Genomic DNA, 18,933 nt, shown 5'->3' with positions numbered 1-18,933 from the left:
TTAAGTAAAAGTACTTAGTGTCTTACCAGAAAAGACTTTGGTAGAAGTTAAAGTCCCCTTTTAGAATATTACTTGAGTGAAAGTCATAAAGTATCTGATATTTACTGTACTTAAGTATCGAAAACTGATTTTCTCATGTTAAATGTACTTATAATTAAAAACTAAATGTAATTATGAACTGTATTGTGCCTCCTTATTGTAAAGCATAATAATCAGGGTTTCCACACCTTCTTAAACATCTGAGTCAAAATCTGACATCAACAAAGAAAAAAACGGAGGAAGAATCTTTCACTCCGATGTACAAAAACATTTCTTGCAATTACGACCACAGTTGTGTAACATTATCTTCACCACTACCCCATTCACCACTGTCATCTAGAGTGTGGATCGGGCCACATTTTTCTGTCTGAGCCCGGCCCGAGCCCGGCCCGAGCCCGGCCCAGTTAAAATCTCGTTTTCTTCTCATACTAATGACACATGTACGTTTGTAGGAAGGCATTCGGAAATGTCAACAGGTGAGGCATCAGCGCACACAGGGGCAACAAGCGCACGTTAACACAGGCACGCACCTACATAATAAGCTTCTTTAAATTTAAAATGTTCAATGCCTTATTGCGCTGATGTGACCGAGCCGACCGGAACCCAAACATCATTTCTAAATATCTGTCCGAACCCGGCCCGATGGGTCCCGCAGGGTCCCGACGGGCTCGGTTCGGAATGATTTGCCAAACCTGCTTTTTTTCAGTCAAACTAATTTCTTCTGATTTTATTTTGTAGCAACGAGTAACAAAGATACTTAGGGGAAATGTATCGGAGTAAAAGTTTCCAGAAATTTAAATAACTAAGTACAGAAAATTCTACTTAAGTGCAACACTAGTTGTTACTATTCTACTGGTTTGTAGCCTTAACTTAAGAGAAAGCCAACAATCTCGCAAAAAATGTCCAGGTACTCAGGACTCCTGTCCAGTTGGTTGTCTTCTCCACGAAACAGTACAAGCTTCAGGTGAAACCGTGTTTAATTACCAACCTTTCCGATTTGTGGTGCCTGGATGATGTCAGAGGGAGTTCCAAAGGGCTTGACTAGGTTGATGATATCATTCTCTGACCAGTCGCTCTCAGGACAACCTGTGATCAACACCAAGCCCTTCTGTAGGAGACATTATATTGGGATGTAAAATGGAGTTTAAAATGCCCAGTTACTGATATTTTATTACTAGTGACAAAGCTCAACATTTACCCAAACTGCAAATTTGATACAATAAATAAATAAATAAAAGCAAATGGGATGTTCAATTAATCACACATAAGCCCCAGGATTTGGTTGACAACACTCACCAGCCCTTTATACTATGGGCGTTTTCACACATGAAAGTCCGAACCAAGGTCCGGACCAAGGTTCATGTTTTTGTTACATTGTATACATTTGATCCGGTAAGTTTTGGTTTCACACTGCAGTTATGCAAGCGCACTAAAGATCTATACGTGACAAAACTACGTCCTGCCGTCATCACATACGTGAGCTGCGTCTCCAGATACTTATAATTGATTGGTTTGTAGACAGGCTTCCCCGTCCTCTCGTCTCCTCTCTCTGGGTCGGAGTTTTTTCAGCTGACTGCTGCTCTCCCCTACAGCCGCGGCTCTTTTTGTTTTGTTGTGATGTTGAGAAGCAAGACACTGGAACTTTCTGGAGAATTTATTCAGAGACAAACGGAAACCTACACTGTACATTTACTACCACTTAACAAATAAACTGCTGATGTATTCTCAGCTCTGATAGCAGACAGCTGTCTCCTCTGAGCGTAGTCACCGTCACTCTCTCAGCAGCAAGCTATTCCTTAAAGGAGCTATTCCCCGGTCTTGTAACACAAGGAGAGCCTGCCAGAGTTCCTTGTATTTGGTCCGAAAGTCTGAACCATCCAAAAAATGCTTTCACACTGTAAACGAACGAACCGGACCATGGTTCAGTTTGGTCCGGACCGAGACCACCTCTTTTGGTCGGACCAAAATTTGGTCTTTTGATCCGGACCGTGGTCCGGGGGAGGTTTCACACCTCTAATTTTGGTTCGGATCAAACTGAAAAGTCCGAAAGTCCGGACCAAATGAGGTATGTGTGAAAACGCCCCATGTTATTTATATTTTACAGGGTGTATGTATGCATCATGTACCTCATTATATGTCTTCTGGTCAGCGTCACCTCCTGCAGAGTTGGGGGGCAAAAGTGCAAAGAGAGCTACAATTAGTATGTTTTTTAAAACCACAAGCACAAGCCATGACGACACAAACCTGCCTACATGTGCCTTAGCTACAGAAGTGTACATGGAGCCACTAGCCTGTGGGCCCACCACTTGCAGGGATAGGCACTGGGATCTGGTGCATTGTGAGTTGGGCGGCAGGCAAAGGTGGGGACCTAGGTGTTTTCACTTCGGCATCACAGACCTGGTATACCCAACTTGTCGTCGACAAGGGTGAACTGGGACCGTTTGGCTCAAGTGCCTGTCCGCAAAGGTCCTGTCCGCAAGGTCTTCAACTTTTCATTTTCATTCAAACCTTTATTTAACCAGGATAAAAACTCCTTGAGATTACAAATCTCTTTTACAGGAGTGTCCTGGCAAGTGGCAGCAGCATGGTTTCAAATAAATACCTGCCAGCTCCGAAATAATTTATTGTGCGTCCCAGGAGGTTGGGTACATGGAATCTGAGTGGGCTATGGGGAGCTGCGGACCCGGACTAGGGATATTGTTGAGGAGTGGAAAGAACACTTTCAGGAACTCCCAAACCAGACCAACACATTCTCGTTGAAGGGGCAAAGTTTGGCTTGAGGGCGACCTTGCCCATATCCCTGGCAGAGGTCTCTGAGGTAGTTAAGAAGCTCCGCAGCAGCATGCCAGGTGTAGATGAGAGCCGCCCTGAGATGCTGAAGGCTCTGGACATTGATGGGCTGTCTTGGTTGACAGGCCTCATCAGTGCCACGTGGAGGTCGGGGACAGGGCATTAACTGGCTTATGCCATGGTCACTTGCCAATAAACATTTTTACATGCATTTTGCAATCAAAATCTCATTCTGTTTACCTGGTGACACCTCAGGGTATATATATATATATATATATATATATATATATATATATCACATTTTAGTAAATATTTCATTATATCTTTTAATGGGGCAACACTGAAGAAATTACACTTTGCTACAATGTAAAATATTAAGTGTACAGCTTGTATAACAGTGTAAATGTGCTGTCCCCTCAAAATAACTCAACACACAGCCATTAATGTCTAAACCGCTGGCAACAAAAGTGAGTACACCCCTGTGTGTGTGTGTGTGTGTGTGTGTGTGTGTGTAAAATATAATTTGACAGTATGTTTAAAAACAATACAAGCTAGCTATCCAAAATCAAGACTTTCAATAACAAATGATAGGCCATGTGTACTGTAAAGAGCTGAACAGCAAACAGCAAAGAGAGATAACAGCTGTGAATCAAAGTCAGTTCAGACTTCAGAGGGGCAGTGTAACTTAATTCCTGCAGCTTGTATGTTAGCATGTGTGTTTTTTTAACTAAATAACAATTTACAATGGTAAAGACACAGTGCCACTGGAACTACTTAGCAGGTATCACTTTTTAATGGAAAACCTACAGCCAATCAGAATTGAGTGTTCACCCAGACCATGGTTTAAAAGTTGATATAATGAGCCTTTCTTGAAAATGATAGATTTGGATATATTAACAGTATGTTAGCATTTCATTGGTGGCTGTTGCAGACTCCTAGTTTCTTGGTTACTTACCAGGGTCTTCCCCAGTAGCACCTTTGTCCTGTCCTGAAGTAGGGTTTCTGTGAAGACAGAAATAGTAAGTGAGTGCAACCTGAGCAGTTTTGAAATTGTCAGGGTGACTGTGCAGCATGTGGCGTTAAAAAAGGAAGGATGCTTGAGTGGGTGATAACTGTGACAAACCTGTTGTTCGAGTCAGAGGAATGTCCTGCTTCAGCTTTCTAAAACAGATAAATAAATAAGGTGTTCACTGAAAGTGTACATGAGACTACATAAATGTGGTACAAAAAAAAGGCAAAAGAAAAAAAAGGCAGTTTTTTTTGTAATTTTAAATTGTTTCTGAATTAGCATCTGCCCCTTCTTACACCTACAATCAACTACTTTATATAATACTCAAATTAAAAAATAAAAATCTGCTTTTTAGAAGGAAGGTTCGTGTTTTTTTTTTTATGCATCAAACAGGGTTTAAACAGCATATGCCATCCATGCCACAGGCATATTTCTCGCATTGGTACCTTGGCTTTTAAAGCAGTGATTTGTTGGTCTCTGATGGAGAGATTCGGGGAGTTAGCCAGAGCCTGGGCATCTTCAGCCTTCACCAAGCATACAGATGCCTGCAACAGGGGAGGACGACAAAGTTATAATGTGGGACCATGATGGCGTTCTGCAACACAGAACCTGGACATTTTCATAGCTAACACAGCCACAGCTAGTGTTTTTTTAGGACTCATGAGCGATGGACTGCTATTCTAATTATTTGAAGGTCTTTCTTGTAAGCCGCATTTCTATTGAAAATGTAGATTTGAATGTTGCGTCTGCTTGCATGTCATTTCTTTTTGCTATAAAATATGAAATAAATAAGCAAACTGCAACAGTGACATAAAACGCATTAAAACAGATTCTAAACTTTAATTATTTGTACTACTGCTACATAACATCCGCATGTTGGCTTTACGAATGAATGAACAAAACAACTTTTGAATTGACATTGAACATTCAAAAGTATGTATATGTTTATGGGTTGTTAAACCCCTTTACGCCTGCCTGCAGGTTTTGTTCTTTTCTTATATCCAGCTTACCTTTACTGCAATGCATCATTTTATTCCACTTTCATTTTTTCATTTAAATTGAAATCTATCAAACCAAATCAAATAATTCCCTACAAAACTCATCAATAACCAGTGTATTACACTTAAATAGCACCTTTTGTCCTTCACCGGTCTCGCTCTCTTCCTCGGAGCACGGCATGAGGATCACGTTGTTGATCTTGCCAAAGGACCCCACCAATTCAGTAACTTCCTGCTCAGACGCATCCTTTGGAATGCCTGTCAGATAAACCAGACGATCTGCAACAGATAAATCCTGGAAGGCTGGAGTCGTCATTTTTTTCTTCTTCTTGGCTGGTGGAAGCTTGGCAGACTAGGAACCAACAGCATAGATTTTAGGTTAGTTTGAGGAGTAATCCAGTTTGAGACCAAGCAAACCAATGCGAGATTTAGCTACTTTCATCAAGTACTTAAACAATAGGTACAATACAATATGTCATGTTTCTGCTGCTAGGGGTCTCTCAACCAAACCAATAACAAAAGAGACTTTTTGATGACGTCGTGAGGTAGCGTGGGATAATGGGAGTGGTTTTCTTCTTTGTTAAACAACCACCATTTCCAATGAAGATCTATCAGACGTGACTCAGGCAGTTATAATGTTTAAGGACTAGTTAATGTATTAAAAGTTTTATTCACGTTACGTTTCGTAGCGTTTATTCATGTCATTCTAATGAAATAGCTGCAGTTTTCCCCACAGAATCAGATTCTATTTGGGGTGGTAGCTGACCAGTTAGCGAGCAAGCTAAGGTTACTAGGGAGCTGCAACTTCACTACGCTGCATGGATCTGGCGTTAGTTGCTTCGTAATATTAGATAAAGTAATTTACAAATGGAAGCCAGATCAGCCCCGGAGTCTGGATGTATCAGCTGACGTTATCCACTCAAGACAGTATTTTGCTTTGTAACTAGCTAGCAATTTGTCCGTATTAGCAAGCAAGCTAAGAGTCAGCTAAAACCACAATATCATGATATAGTTCACATGCCAGTGTCTCCTCTAGGGGTTTATGCAGGCTTAGTCTTGAATTGTCAGTCCTTCCTCCACAGCGCTGCAGAGGAGGGTCTGGCTAGTCCACACAGCATTCTGGGATGGGAGAAAAACCTGCTCTGGTTTATTGGCATTTCTTTAAACCAATCACAATTGTCTTGGGAGGAGCTAAGTGCCGGACTGAGCAAAACTGCCTCTGCAAAATAGCCTCGGGAAAGAACTTGTTTTGGTGGAACATGTGTACGTTCAAAGGTCCTGCAACAGAAAACTCAGATTGGACAGATAGTCTAGCTAGCTGTCTGGATTTACCCTGCAGAGATCTGAGGAGCAGTTAACCATAGTCCTCACAAATCCACCGGAGGTTAGAACACCAACACAAAGAAAGAGGAAGGTGACGGACATCCGGGGGCACCTGAACAATCCCGGCAATTAAACATCATCGATATAGACTAATGCTGGCTGAATGCAAGTTTCTACAGTCGCTAACTGAAGGCTAATTGTAGGTCTGGTTCCTTAGATGCTGTGTGGCAGAAATAAATGCTGTAGTACTGTTACTGAGTATAATTAATTTACATTGTATGATTTACTATTACTCTCTGAAGTATCATCTGGTGTTTCCCAAGAAGTTAAGAGAAACTAGACTAAAGGTCAAAGGTTATATGACACCATTGACAGGCGACCAAATGATACGTACCGTGTCCTTGATTATAATTACATATTACTCTGGGTTTGAACATTATTGGAAACATTTGGGATAATGTACGTACACAAATCAACAAAATGTCTAACAAAAGTATAGTTGTTTTTGGACATTTCAGTGTGGAAATGTTACATATTATACCTTTTAACTGAATTGTTATCCACAATGCTAGCCTGACGTCGTCATACTCAGATTCTAGTCAGAATATGAGTCTGATTCTGCTTCATTGGGCTGTGATTATGGGGCGTGTTTCAACCCAACCAGGAAAAAAAATGCCTATGCACTCAACTGGATAGACCTACAACCAATCAGAGCAACGGAGTATGTGCCGTATGTCTTCTTAGCGACCATCGGGGCCAGCTGATAAATTAAACTTTTGCCGAATCCCGTAGGAAGGACGGCAAAAAACATCTTTCCGATCAACAAATGCCTTGATCGCGGTTCTCCGTTCCGCCATGGCGGAATCTACACATCTCAATTCTCCAGCGGCAGCCATCTTTGTTGTAAACTAATTCAATCCAAGCGCTCTTTGGTGACGTGGTTGATTACGTTACTGTTGATCATCTGTCCATCGTCGTATAAAGTCTGCTCTGACAATTTGATTGGTCCGAACAGCTCTGGTTGAGCATAGTTGCTCCACAACGGATCAAGTCCAGATCAAACTTCGCCAACCTCAAATGTTGTGGGCGGGGCCAAGTTCGGCTGGCATCCAGGCTACCACAATGCCAATGTGGTTGCAAAATACTGAGGTGGCTAAAAGGAAAAATCCTGCTAACTTTGTAAAACTGTACTCATTTCAGCAGGTTTGGAGAACCATTATGATAAATGTCAAATTATAACTGGCTATAGAGACAGAGCGCATTTAAGTCATACCCCCACCGGAGCTGTTTTCCCAGCTTCCCGTTCTCCCAGCTTCCCGTTCTCCCAGCTTCCCGTTCTCCATTGATTTGTATTGCATGAAGGTGCCACCTCAGCAATTCCATCTGCTAGCAAACAGAAAAATGCCTAAAAGCTGTTGTGTGGTGATATTCACTACCAACTGTAAAGAACCCATAACTTAAGTTTTCATAAGCTGCCGACCCGAAAAACTGAGTTTTTATGAAGATAACAGTGGATATAGACGTGAGACATCAGCCAGATTAACCTAACGATATGCCAGACGTTACATGTATTAACTTAACGTAGAGAAATATAGTTAGCCTAAAACATTTGGATATTTAACTTGGTAACAAAATGCTTGCTGCAAATGTTACGTTGGGCATATTGTAAGTTAGTGTCAGGATCCCACAGTTTTTCCTCACGTCTGTATCTACCTTTGTCTAAATAAAGGTGCTTTTCGGTTAAACAGCTTATAAAAACTTAAGCCATGGGTTCTTTACATTGCTGGTAGTGCATCCCACCACACAGCAGCTTTTAGGCACTTTTCTGTTGTTTGTTAGCAGACGGAATTGACGATGAGGCACCTTCATGCAATACAGGAGAGCGGAGAGTTGTTTTCGCCACGGTGGGCGTGGCATTCCAAATAGGACACAATGCGCTCTGCCTCTACAGTCAGAACAGAGAACACAGCATGTTCATTTTAGGAATGGTCCAATGATAGTTTGATAGGAGTCAATCAATATTTGACTTTCACCAACAGATTTTAATTAGATATTTAACTGCCACTAAATCAACATAGTGGATTAAGGACACGCTAGCAGGTGTTTTTGTGGTTGTGTCAACTTTTGCGATGCTCACTCAACACATATTTAGGTGCAAAAGTGCTTGTCTAGATAGAACATGAAACATTTACTATTGTTGCCACACACACACACACCAAGGTTCTGAATTTTCACACTTCAAAACTATATGATCTACCCTTCATTCTCTCTGTAACTGAAAAAAACTGTTAAATTGCATTTTGGTCCAAACACTCACTCTGTCAGCAGCCTTGGCAATTCCGATCTTAGTCGTCTTTGTTCCAGGCTTCTTCCCGCTCTTGACCATTTTGGCGGAGGACTGTAATGGTCCATGTTTGAAAGTATGACCCGCCTTAGAGGAGGATGGATGTCTTCTGGTGTCAGTGGAGAACTTGGTTGAATCATACGGACGCTTAACACCACTGCGAGAAGACCCCTCTGTAGACATGCCATGAATCAGAGGGAGGACGACAGGGGAGCAAAAAGAAATGGTGAAGACATTTTCAAAAATAGAATTTAATTAAATTTAGTCAATTGACAATTATACAAAAAACAGAAGAAACAATTAAATCCCTGCTTTTTTGGTTATTTAAAGCCCTTGTGTGTCATTATGAAAAGTTCTAATTGACCCTGGCTTCTTCAAATTTCGGATGAAGGTTTATACAATTTTTATGAAACCATGGTATGTGGTTTACTTCTGCAATCTCATAAAATGGGATTCTCCATGTCACACATACCACATAACTGCAACATCCATGGTTTAATTCCGACTGGGGACCTTTGTTGCATGTCAAGCCACGTTTTTTTTTCTACTACGTTTCCTTTCGTTCTACACTATAAGCTCTCAAACTCAAAATGCCAACAAATAATCTTGAAATAAAAATCATACACACGACTAACCTGACGATTCCCTGTCCCTCCCTTCAGGCCAATGCTCTCTGAAGGCCCCGGAGGTTAGATGTGAGCGGGGGGGACTGTGGTCCAACCGATGGCTGTGTTCTTAGGAAAGCAAATGAAGATGGGTTATACTAGAGTAGACATATTTTTTCTGATCAAAGTCATCTAATACCAAGTGCAATGCAATGTTTCCTACGTAATAAAGCAGAGTAGTAACTTAAAGCAGTCATATTATGCTCATTTTCAGGTTCATAATTGTATTTTAAGGTTGTACCAGAATAGGTTTACATGGTTTAATTTTCAAAAAACACCATATTTTTGTTGTACTGCACCGCTCTCTCTCACTGCTGCAGCTCCTCTTCTCACCTGGTCTCTGTTTTAGCTACAGAGTGAGACCTCTTTTCTTCTTCTTCTTCTGTACCATCTTTGATTGCACTGCACATGCGCAGTAGCTCAGATGTAGATCATGTCAGCTAGCTAGCTCCATAGACAGTAAAAGAAAGGCTGTTTCTACAACTTCGGTCAGTTACAAGGCAGGATTAGCTGGGAGACTTCTAAATGAGGGCGCACATGGAAGTAGTTCTTTTGTAGATTATGGTGAACTTGTGTGTTGTAGCAGTGCTTTGCTATTGCGAACGAGGTAGCACGCTAGCTACGAGCTAATGGTTGTGGTTAGCCTGCTCGTTCCGGCTTGTGACGTCACAAGCCGTGCTGATTTTGAACAGCTCACCCAGAGACTGAAGGCAGGACACATTCAGAAACCGTATCTCACTCTAAACACCATGGATGGATTTTTTCAAAGTTTGTATGTGTGTGGAAGCACCAGAGACACAACATAACACCCCAAATCCCAGAAAAAGTGATTTTTTCATAATATGGGCACTTTAATTATCATTACAAAATAAGTAATGCCATTCAAATTTAGCTATGCTTGAGAACTAGATAATTCTGTATTAAAAAGGTGCAGTAAGCAATTCTGCGCGAAGATTGTTGATATTTGAACTCAACTGCCAAACAAATACAACCCCCCCTTCGAAGCTCCGCCCCTCTCTCAATTGTAACAGAGAGGGTCTGTGGAAGGTTCATCCACAGCTCATTTCCAAAGGGGCGTCACCAACGGACGCCGCTCAAATGCCTCTGGGCACAATTGGATAGTCCTTCAACCAATCAGACCAATGATCCGGGTGACATAGCAGCTACAGCCCACTTCAACGGTTGTGATTGTTGCTTCGATTTGGAAAAATTGGAAATGGGCTTGAATGAGCTCTTGGCCAGACGGACTTGCAGAGCAAATCTCAAATTTTCTGAAAGTTCGTCAGGGTTTTCCCAGGCTAGTCCTTTCTGTTTGTGTTCCATTTACACAGCCAGGGCTGTTTATTAAAACTGTTTTTTTTTTTTTTTTCCAGCGCGCACAGAAAATGGAGAGAAAAAGTGTATTGGATTAACATAATTTACTACACCTTTAAGAATCTATAACCTGCATCAAATCTTATTTAGTAGTGTTTTACATCTGTGGAAAGAAGTGCCCTTATAAATCTGTTGATGCAAGAAGACTGAACTACTTCACTTAATACCCAGCATGAAGAAAGTACTGAAGTACGTTAAAGTATTAAAGTGCTTATTTGTATGTACCATTCCACTATTTACTGGTCACAATGTGCATTGGGAAACAACATCATTGACACAATGACACATTTTTGACATCTGATGTACCTTCAGTACCAAGGCTTTCAATAAATGATGGATTGGTAATTTAATGGATTGTTAAGTGATTAGAAATAATAAAGCCAATATCAAGACAGCCGGCCACTAGGATCCTAAATAAGGTCTGTCTAAGACCGCCCCCCCATGTCATGTTATTAAGCTTTACATTTTCATACTTTGTACATATTGTGCCTACTCTCTGCCATGTGGTCTACCTGTGTAGTGTTGGTGGCGAGGTTGATGGTGAGAAGAGTAAGGCCCCGTGGAAAGCCTATGGGGGTGGGGGCGGCCCACCCTGTGTTTGCCGTGAGGAGGACTTGGGGTAGGAGAACAAGAGAGGGATCGAGAAGCAGAATGGGATGGAGAGTGATCCTTGGGATCCCACAGAGCACGGCTGCCGTATCGTCCACTCCGACTAGATGAAAGATAATCATTAACAAGACAAGTAGCAGTTCAAAGGCCCTGCATTTGCATAGATCAGTGGCCCTGTTCACACCTGTCATTAACATGTGTCTTTGGGGATACGATCACAAGCGGACAGCTCTAAATACGTCAGTATGCACAGAATGAGTCTCCGCATGGGTCTTGAGTGACCATTTGGGATCGGCTCATACTTACCCGATCTGCAAAAAAAAAAAAAAAAAAAAACATTTCCGTTTGCATAGATATCCTACATATTTTAATGAAAAATAGTTTGTGTGTATACACATTTTAGTTGTTACTGTCCCATATATCATTAGGTATTACAGAAACGTGCGATGACTAATTAAAAAGCTCTGCCTACAGTTTGTGTATGCTGAAGAGCGTATTTTTCTCCAGCCGACTGCAATTCAATTACATTTTATATATATATATTATCAAATCATAAAATGAGTTATCTCACGATACTTTACAGATAGAGTAGGTCTAGATGTACGCTATATAATTTACAAAGACCCAACAATTCCAGTAATTCCCCCAAGAGCAAGCATTTAGTGCAACAGCGGCAATGAAAAACTCCCTTTTAGGCAGAAAACTCGAGAGGTGAGGAAAAACTTAGTTTTAGGCAGAAACCTCGGACAGACCCAGGCTCTTAGTGGGCGGGCATCTGCCGGTGCCGGTTGGGGATATGATGAACAGTGGCAATTATAGTTCACGTGGGAACCTCTATCACTGCCAACTTTGCCGCACAAAGAACTTCAGGGATGACAGATCTGTGCAGCGCAGCGGAACAAAAACACTGACCCATCACCAACAGTGATTTCTGTGACATGAGAAATACTTTCAAAATACTAAATGTTTAAAAATAATAAAAAAAACGGCTAAAATACACAGAGCTACAAATGGCTCGGATGTCACGGACAAAGCCAGCCAATGAGTACATAGTTACGCTTATGCAGGAGAACGTCAGTTGAGTAGGCGGTCCATCAATGTGGCCGTGTGTGGCCCAGACCGCCCCTAGGTTGAATGTGAGTGGTCAGATCTCAATGCGTCCTTAATGCGTCTTGGGTGCATTCACACACTTACTTAGAGCTGTCCACTTGTGATTGGATCACCGCTTGTTGATAGCAGTGTTTTCTTTTTCGTTTTGTGCTGCCTGAGCAACATGGCTGGTTAAGATTTCAGGACTCTAAAATTCACAAACAACTTTGTTTAAAACTGTTGTAAATACAACATGTTGTGTATTTACTTGCCCATATTCAGAAATAAGAAGCAGACCTTGAAACAAAGCTGTCATTGACTATTAGGTACAGACTATTAGCTAGCAAGCAAATTGTGTTGGAACAGGAGAAATAAACATAGAACATAAATAGTATTCACATCAGTTTGTTATTGATATTGCAGGTTCTAAAACATGGACATTAACTATACTTTCACACTCTATGAAGCCTAATGTTTTACACATTTTATTAAAATGGATAACCAACAAAACAATAAGATCTGTGTCAGATTGGCTGTATATGCACAGTCAATAGAGGTGTTGAAATTAATCAAATAATCGATGCATCCAATCGTGGACATGGACGATGCTGCATCGATAATCGACCGGGCCATAATCAATTATTTCTATTTACAATTTAATGTAGGCCTAACAACATTTCTGTTTACATATTCTGGTATGTTTTGCACATTCAGGAAGTGCCATGTGCTCAGTGCTGTAGTTTTATGTATCCAATTTATTTAGTATTAGAGCACTGCAGAATGTTTGGTTTTTGAAGCTTGAAAAGCTATGAATTAAATATCCTATATGGCTTTAATAGAAAAATGTATTTGACTATCGAATCGATGACATAATCGTATTCGAATCGGGAGATCAGTGAAGATTCACACCTCTAACAGTCAAGTTATTTGAAATTTGTGAGACCTGCCAACTGGCAGGACTGACTCCCACTGGCTGCTAGTCACAGCTAAAAGCAGAGTCCAACTGACCTTGGTAGATTTGGTTTCCAGTCAGGGTACCTTCAGAGACGCACACAAAATCATTGGTTAGAATGTCAATTAACATTTACTACTCCTAAACTTGTATTTGAAAATAATTATTACATGCAATTGTATGCATCAATACAAAGCTGTACTGTTTAAAATCTGCAATTTGTAGTGCCACTGTTGAGCTGTCCACTTGTGATCAGATCACTCAGGACGGATTTTAAAACCAGGTCTCAAAGGGGCATACGTTTCATTGTGTAAAACAAATTGTTTAATGCACATTGTTTTTCTCATATGACACTTTTTTTGGACTATTAATAACTAAATGCAGAATGGTTATCTAAGTAACTATGACAAAATACTGAAGATCTACTGGAGATGCAAGGCTTTAGCAGGACAAACTAAAAAAGTCCTCACTTGTTGCGCAGGTCTCTGCAGGCAGCAGTGTGGTTGACGGTGTTAATATGGTCAACCCAGTCCTGTAGAAAAACGACAAATGGGAGAGGAAGATATCACAATCAGACACCAATGGAATCAATCCTCAACAGAGGTAGATTCACATGTATGATGATAAAGAAAACTAGCAAAATCTAAACAGTCATTTATCTACAGTGAAAGGCTTAAGTACTTAAGACAAAAACTCAAGTGGATCTTTGTTTCCTGGTGTCATTTTTTTAACATGGTGTGAAAACCCTGAACTAAAAGTTGAGGCCCAGTTATTTGATGCCATATTCACGTCCACATTATGTTACAACTGCTAACAGAAAAAAAAAAAAAAAATACAATGCTTAGACTTGCTTTGAATATCAGATTAATCGGGTCCCGAAATAGAAATAGAAAATCACTAACACACTATATATCAAGGGCAGAAACAAAATAAAAACTATATTTTTTAAACCATTTATTAAACCAATATCTGCTCATCTACCAATCTGTTGCCTGTGCTTTATGGAGTTCCTGTCACAGCCTGTGGCGTAGTTCCCTACATTCACCAAGTTTAACAAGTCTACAAACTAGTGCTGGGCGATAAATCGGTTTTATCGATTAACTCGAATGTGTATTTAACGTTGACTTGTTTTAAATGAAAATCGGTTTTCTCCCTCTGGGTTCCCGTAGTTCCGAATGGGCAGCCCTCCGCCGTTTGGCGGTTGCCATAGAGATACACAAACAACATGGCAGCGACAGGGACTAACGTTTGATCTTATCTTAACTAGTCGTTTCATTACTTACTATTAATCTCCGCCGAAATGACCGCCAGCTCGCAGTGATCTCTACCCGGCTCACAGTCACCTATTCTCGGACAACTGAACCACCAGCTACAGCTGACCTGATGGAGCACCATGCGGAGCACCGGAGCCGGTGTTGAGGAGCTCTGTTGTGGCTCAACACATCTACTAAATGCCGCTGATACGACTGAGCTGTGGCGGAGGTCTGCAGCGGGCCACCCCCCCAAAACAATGGTAGGGGAAACACTCAAACCAATATATATTTCTACAAAATTGGCATGAATAATCATAATGGCATACATGCCCCATGTGTATGTGTATGAGTCAAAACTAAATAAAGTTAAAACTTGTTTTGAACAATTTCTTTGGCATCTGCAGATTGATTTTATTTAGGCCACATCGCCCAGCCCTACCACAAACATCAAAATAAACCAACAGGTTTAGAGTTGGACACCTAACAACCATATAGAACCTTACAGTAATTTTTGAAAAAGACCACTTCACTTTCTGCTAGATCATACATGCAATTGATTGATGATTAAGGGACTATTTATTCATCAGGCTACAGGCCGCTTTTGTCCAAATTTACCATTGGCATATTTGAGAATTAAGACAAAAAAAAAAATACTGTTAGAACACTGAAGCAGAGTACAAGTCCTTTTAAAACTTAGTTATTCCTTGTTATAGTCAAATACAACACCATTTGAGAACATGAGAAACTCCATTCCAAAGCACTAGATTTTCTCAGAGAAAAAAGGAATAGGAAGAAATATTTCTATTATGTTTTGATCAGTTCATACCAACTTTTTAGTATTAACCATTTTTTAAAACAAAATGAAAAATGATATTTATACATAATTGTATCTTGTAGACATTTTCCCTGACCATTTATAGATATGAAAACATGTAGTATAAAAAGTTCATATTTACAGTAACTTTTGAATTGAACTTTACCTTATAACATAACCTGAATTATTAAACAGTACACCCCTAAAATGCCACGTGAAACACATCTCACTGACAGTTTGATTTATTTCATGATTTTCCAGAAATAAAATTGAGTATGTTTCTTTATTGTACATTTCCTGTGCACTGTAAAGAGGCCTGGTACTTCACAAATGTCATAATGCTGGATTTAATTATTTATTTAATAAGGAAAACAGCCAAAGTATTTTTCTTCTCTGCATATACCCTCTCGTGGTTATGTGAAAAAGTTGAATAGAATTGCGAATGAAACCTCTAGTTGAGAAACTGTAGTATTTGAAAAAGTAGTTCCAAAGTTGTATCTTTTAATACTTGGGGCTTTACCTGTCAAAGTAGTGTAGTGCTTCGAAACACGGTTTGTGGCTCAAAAAAAAAGGAGGGACACTTCCGACCTTTTTGGGACACCTTAAAGTCTTATTTTACTTCACCAGACAGTTGTCTTTTGACAAACATCTTCTGAGGCGAATTTAGAAGCCTGGTTTATCTGCTCATAGCCATTTCAGTCAGTAACTGAAGTCAAAACCTCCTAATTTGGGCAAAGAGAAGAAAGCCTGGGTGGAGCTGTGGTAGGATGACACACGACAACCCTCACCTCTGGTGTCAGTCACTGTCAATCAAATAAACCACACATCATACTTGTTTTTAATGAACAAGATGCATATAAGAAAGGAAATTAATTGCTGCTAAAATGGCAGCTATAAAAACACTTAATTCAACTTGAAATAAGTGTTTTTATAGCTGCCATCAGTCCATTGAGATTGTATAGCCTTCTTTTTTTATTATGCAAAAAAAATAGTTTAACTGTTTAAGTGATAGTATTAGTCGGTCTTATTGTCAGTTAACAATTAACATCCCTGCTTCACACGTGTGGTTAAATACTCTCGAGCATGCAGCTGACAGCAACAACCGCATGCTTGCACGTGTAGTGTCCCAGGAGGAGATGTCGAGTTTTTAATTTCATTTTTCATAGGTCTTTTATTAATTTGTTTAGGACGAGGGTTTACTTGTAAAGGAAAACTAATCTGAACAAACGTTGCATTTCTATCTTCCGTTGTTTATTTCTAAATGCAAAAAGCTAATTGCAAAAAGTGTTTTTTGTTCAGCTCTGGACTTTTTATTTTTGTTGAGGATTATTTGGACTACCACCTGGTGGAGATCCTGCAAATCAGTCAAACTGACCGAAACTGTAATGCAGCCGATAGCAGCTGCTGTGACAAAACAAAACAAAAAACGATCTTTGACACGATTGGCTCATTGACGATCGGTGGAAGAAAAAAAAAGAAATACGTGATCGGGGCATCTCTAGCTTTTTTTTTTGCCTGATGATTGTCTAGTACCGAAAAGTATTTTTCTGTTCTGGGCCACATGCAGTCATTACAATGTGTCGTACAAATATCTGGCTTAAAGCTTTCGAAAGGAAACTAGAGTATGCTCGCATAGATAGTATTCATTATTTTATTTTTAAAATGGGTTTTGCTGGCTAGAAGCTAGCCGGATCACATAGGTCTACTTATTTCACTGACAATTGCAGACCATTCAAAACACTACTTGAATGACATCAGAATCACTCATCTCGACAACTGCCTGGTGAAGAAAGGCTGCAGACTAAAACTAAACATGTGAATGTACTCCTTTCAGACATTGGTACGAGGACATGTTGGCACTCACCTTTTCCTGATCACACTGTGTGTGGCACAGGGAGCAGGTATGGGGGTACACCTTTGGAGACACAGCTGAGAAATCACTTATCATGGTGGGGGTAGGTAACTTCTTGCTGCTGCGTGGTTTTGAGCCAGACGAAGAGGAGAGAGACCGCCGCAAGGGAGCTTCGTTCTTGGTTTCAGATGAGGGCCTAGGTATGGGTCCTTCACGCCTGTAGTCTCGGTCTAGATTACGAGATTTGGATGATGATGGAAATTCTCTCCCAGGTGACCGACTGCTCTTGCGATGGTCGCTGCTGGTCCTGCGATAGTCCCGGTCTCCGTGCTTGCTTGAGTCACTATGTTCCAAACGAATCTGCCGCCTTTCAACTTTATCTAATTTTGGAGCCGATGAGGACGACGAGGATGGGTACATTTTAACTGTCCTTTCAGTGGACAGTGGCTCCCTTTTGAAAGTCTCTCTGGTAGCGCTCTCATCCTTTGCCCGACTGGCATGACCATAGTCAATGACTTTACCTGCCGTCTGTGTAACAGTGAGAAGGCTGGGCACTTCTGGTGAGTGTGAACGGGCCAATGGTGAAGAGCGGGAAGGAGGCAGTGGCATATCATGGCTACGTGAGAACGAGGATGAGGAAGCAACATTTTTTTGGTTGCCCGACTTGTTGATCTGGATGTCACGGAGTATGAAGGGTAAAGTATCTGGCGTTAGCTGATCATCAGGGTAGTGACTCAGCACTTCCAAGTCCTCATTTGAAAGTCCAAAGCTAGCCAAGATGCTCCCTGCACTCTCTGGTGTGTACAAAGCCTGACCATCCCCCCCGCCACCATGGGGGTGCCGGGATTGGGGTGTTGCGGAGTCACTTCCGGTGGAAGTCCAGTTTTGGATGCTTGTTCCAGCATGGCTGCTCTGTGGCTGCTGTTGAGGGCCCTGGTGTCGCTGGGACTGGTGGCCAGCACTGGGTAGAGGATTGGCAAACAGTTTAGCTGGAGGTTGGTAGTTTGACCAGTCTACTCCTTGCTGGTGGCCAGGCTGATTATCAGAGGTGGGTGTTATTGAGTTAGAGCCGTAGTTTCCGTGTTGACTGATCCCAGAACCTGAGCCTTGGTTCTGGTGTTGGTTCGGTCGGTTCGTATGGTCGATGAGACGGTGATCCATGTCCCTAGCACCCCGGATAGCCAGGGCGGACTCTAGCTCATCAGGGAGCTGGGTGGGACGAGGAAACTGGAAACCAATCGCCTGCGACAGCACATTAGAGGGAGGATTCTGATGTTGATTTGGAGGTGGCTGATGAGGAGGCCTGGGCCCATTAGAGAAGGGCTGTGGCCCTTGTTGCTGGGAGTGGTGGTGGTACATGGCAGCAGACAGACTTTGTTGTGCGTTTCTGTAAGTTTTGCCGTTTGTGTCCACGTTAAACCCAGCAGCTGACACCTGCTGTCTATTGAGAAGACTTAGGAGAGCCAGGTGAGTAGGTAATGCCACTGCAAATTCGTTGTTGTTGTTGTGAAATTGGTTGCCAACAGTTATGGTCACTAGAGTAGCAAGCTGCTGAAGAGCAATCTGCGCCCGAGTTTCAACCTGAGCCAATCGGAGAGCTGTCACTGCAGCAGCAACAGGTCCAAATATGAAATGGGTCCCTCTGGTGCTGCTGGCAACGGCGACTGTTGCACTGGGCTCCAAATGAAGGGTAGGAGCAAGGTGCAAATTACTGTCGGTGTGCACAGCGAGGCTGTGAGGTGGAAAGCAGAGATATACTATTACAGATGAACAAGCTTTAATTTCTCATTTCAAAGAGTCCTTTTTTCCCCCAACGCACTTT

General features: G+C 41.4%; 1 protein-coding gene and 1 long non-coding RNA gene across 8 annotated transcripts in view; one reads left to right on the top strand and one right to left on the bottom strand.

Annotated features, from left to right (window-relative positions):
* Positions 1-18,933, bottom strand: part of LOC116034674 (zinc finger protein 638-like) — a 33,979-nt gene that overhangs the window by 11,223 nt on the left and 3,823 nt on the right. For 4 of the 7 annotated variants that reach the window (XM_036000508.1, XM_036000511.1, XM_036000512.1 and 1 more), the window contains exons 2-13: positions 17,124-18,843; positions 13,663-13,724; positions 13,249-13,278; positions 11,055-11,254; positions 9,139-9,237; positions 8,477-8,676; positions 4,973-5,188; positions 4,285-4,383; positions 3,953-3,990; positions 3,785-3,831; positions 2,166-2,200; positions 1,028-1,147 (exon numbers count right to left, since the gene is read on the bottom strand). In XM_036000508.1, the coding sequence (XP_035856401.1) occupies positions 1,028-1,147; positions 2,166-2,200; positions 3,785-3,831; positions 3,953-3,990; positions 4,285-4,383; positions 4,973-5,188; positions 8,477-8,676; positions 9,139-9,237; positions 11,055-11,254; positions 13,249-13,278; positions 13,663-13,724; positions 17,124-18,470 (2,493 nt within the window). In that variant the 5' untranslated portion in view covers positions 18,471-18,843. The remainder of the gene's footprint in view (positions 1-1,027; positions 1,148-2,165; positions 2,201-3,784; positions 3,832-3,952; positions 3,991-4,284; positions 4,384-4,972; positions 5,189-8,476; positions 8,677-9,138; positions 9,238-11,054; positions 11,255-13,248; positions 13,279-13,662; positions 13,725-17,123; positions 18,844-18,933) is intronic. The other 3 variants (XM_036000509.1, XM_036000510.1, XM_036000513.1) reach the window with 3 other exon arrangements.
* LOC118494889 lies at positions 37-14,432 on the top strand. Its single transcript, XR_004897096.1, has 4 exons — positions 37-46; positions 1,183-1,195; positions 11,739-11,743; positions 14,263-14,432. It is a non-coding gene; the product is annotated as an uncharacterized LOC118494889 (long non-coding RNA).

This window comes from Sander lucioperca, chromosome 4 (assembly GCF_008315115.2).
Source record: "Sander lucioperca isolate FBNREF2018 chromosome 4, SLUC_FBN_1.2, whole genome shotgun sequence".
Lineage (NCBI taxonomy): Eukaryota > Metazoa > Chordata > Actinopteri > Perciformes > Percidae > Sander > Sander lucioperca.
Note: the sequence above shows the minus strand (reverse complement) of the source record. Positions and strands in the feature narration are given on the sequence as shown.